The 2,533-nt window shown below is 34.9% G+C and overlaps 1 protein-coding gene across 1 annotated transcript in view; it reads right to left on the reverse strand.

The window, feature by feature from the left end:
* Nucleotides 1-1,121: 1,121 nt before the first annotated feature.
* Nucleotides 1,122-2,533, reverse strand: part of LOC106459586 (homeobox protein MSX-3-like) — a 5,142-nt gene continuing 3,730 nt past the window's right edge. The window contains exon 2 of the mRNA XM_022386101.1: nt 1,122-2,197. Coding sequence (XP_022241809.1) covers nt 1,731-2,197 — 467 coding nt within the window. The 3' untranslated portion in view covers nt 1,122-1,730. The remainder of the gene's footprint in view (nt 2,198-2,533) is intronic.

Here is a 2,533-nt window from a genome sequence, read left to right on the forward strand (position 1 = left end):
TAATACAATATATATATATTGTATTAATTTCCTTAGTTAGCGTCATGTTAGTTGTGATAAACGTCTGGCATACATTTCAAACATTATTCCATTTTTGAAAATCGTGAATAATTGATTTAATTATCTATAAACCATTAGAAACTTATCAAGTGCACATATGTTGTATGTGTATTTATTTTCATTTATATGTTATAAGAATTTTGGTGATATTCTCCATGAACCACGTCGTGGTTGGATTGCAAAATAACACAACGGAGAATGTTTATTGTAAAAAACATATACAGTGGATCATTTGTGAGCTGTACGAGATTAAAGAACCACTTAACGAATTTCTCGTAAAGAAACCACTGCCACAGCCATACTTTAAAAGAGTTGTTTATATTCATTTTACTGTCACGACGGTACTTTGTGGGCTGTTTTATAGAATTTTTACTGTCATAAAAATAATTAGTGAGGTGTCTACAGAGAGTTTACTATCAAAGCAGTAATTAGTGATCATCTACAGATTGTTTACTGGCAAAACAATAATTAAATAGTCATTTGTAGAATGATAACTGTCGAAACAATAACTATTAGATGGTTTGTAGAATATTTACTGTTAAATCATTAGTTATTGGATCGTCTATAGAATGTTTGCTGTTAAAGCACTAATTAGTAGATCATCTACAGATTTGTTTACTGTCCATACAATAATTAATGGATCGCCTTAGAGTATTTACTGTCAAAGCAACACTTAGTGGGTCATTTGTAGAATATATACTGTCTTACTTACAAAATGGATAATCCAATTACAAGGTCTAGCGAGGTAACTATAAGCTTCACGGCTCCAGAGCAATTTGGTGGTGAATTTTGATATTTCTGTGGATGTGTGTTAGGACCCATTGAAGCTCTACTAAAATTATGCCATGATTTTGTAAGAGGGTACAGTGGGGATTAATTTTGAGGTTAGAAATAAACAAATCTATTTCTCCATTAATGGGCAGATAGGTAGCAACAATACTTCTTTGAACTGAAAAATATATTTATTTTTGCGGAAGCATACCTGTATTTACCAAAAACAATAAATTAAAGTTCGGTAAAGCATCCTTCATTTCAAAATTTAACTTACAACTCTTAAAATACCTAAAAAATGCCTACTAGATATGTTAGCTATAAGTTTTGTGTGATAATCATGAGAAACAATAAGTATTATGAGGTGGAATATTTCAAGATTTCATTCTCTATCTTTGTTACATATATGATATGTACATTATAAGTGTACTTACATTATACAATGTATCACTAAACATGTGCCTTTACATATCTATTTACATGCCATCTTTGACTAAGTTCCAGTTGCAGTCCATTCTATTTGAAAGTGGCTTACAGTCAACCTACACATTTTACAGCAGCGTTAGCTTAGTAAGAGAAATTTTAGATTTCATTAAGTTAAAATCAGTCTTATTTCTCATTTTTCTTATACGTAACGAGTCTCTTTGATTATTATATCATTGTCCAGAACCATAACACAAAATATTATTCCTCAGACAAAGTGTGCGTTATGTAACAAATGGACCTTATAAGTAGCCACCAACGCTATAGGAACTGATGAAAGCTAAAGGCAAGGTGGGTACATCATTTTAAACTCTGCCTTAGCCCACACTTGCCATTATGCATCAAGCCCGATGAAATAGTGATAAACTCTCTTTTTTCTTCTTCGAATTGTAAAGGCGCACTATGTTTGAAACATTTCAATGTGGACACATAGCCAGTGGTGCCGAAGAAGTAGGGGTGAAAGAATAAATAGGGTAAGGAGTCATGAGTGGTGACAGGATCGGTCGGTTGCCATCGGCAGCGGAACTTAATGGTACTGTTGTAGGAACCCCAGGAAAGAACGTCGCCGCAGTCACTGGCAGCCCGAAACCAAAGTTGGGTAAGAGAGGTCTGGCAGTCATCCTGAGCTTCTCCAACTCAGCTTCCTTTAATCTCTTCTCCTTGGCTCTCCTGTTTTGGAACCATATTTTCACCTGGGTCTCTGTGAGGTTCAAAGAGCTCGAAAACTCGGCTCGCTCTGCGATAGAGAGGTACTGTTTAGACCGGAACTTTCTCTCCAGGGCCAATAGTTGTTGAGTGGTAAATGGGGTGCGAGGCTTGCGGTTGCTCTTGTGCTTCCGTAGCTGGCACTTCACGGCTGGAAGTTTAGGGGTCTCTTCAGATTCTGGAAGATAAATCATGTAAGTCACAGTACAAAGAAGGTGTAAGTTGACGAGACCTTAATCTAATACGTTAGGTGTGTAGACACATCTTTCATAAATGTAATGAGTTTATTTCATTGTTCATGATCTGAGTTTATTTTAACAGGTAAAATATGAAAACAGAAGGCTTTCCTTTGTACATAGAAGATATAAAATGAAGATCGGTACATGAAATTGATTTTTTAACAATCAGACCACGTAAAATGTATTGCATAATATAGTAAAAAGTTAAGAAAGAGTTGAAAAAATCATCAGTAAAGCTCTTGTTTGTTTTTGAATTTCGCGCAAAGCTACACGAT

Source organism: Limulus polyphemus, unplaced genomic scaffold, assembly GCF_000517525.1.
Source record: "Limulus polyphemus unplaced genomic scaffold, Limulus_polyphemus-2.1.2 Scaffold633, whole genome shotgun sequence".
In the NCBI taxonomy this organism is placed as follows: Eukaryota; Metazoa; Arthropoda; class Merostomata; order Xiphosura; family Limulidae; genus Limulus; species Limulus polyphemus.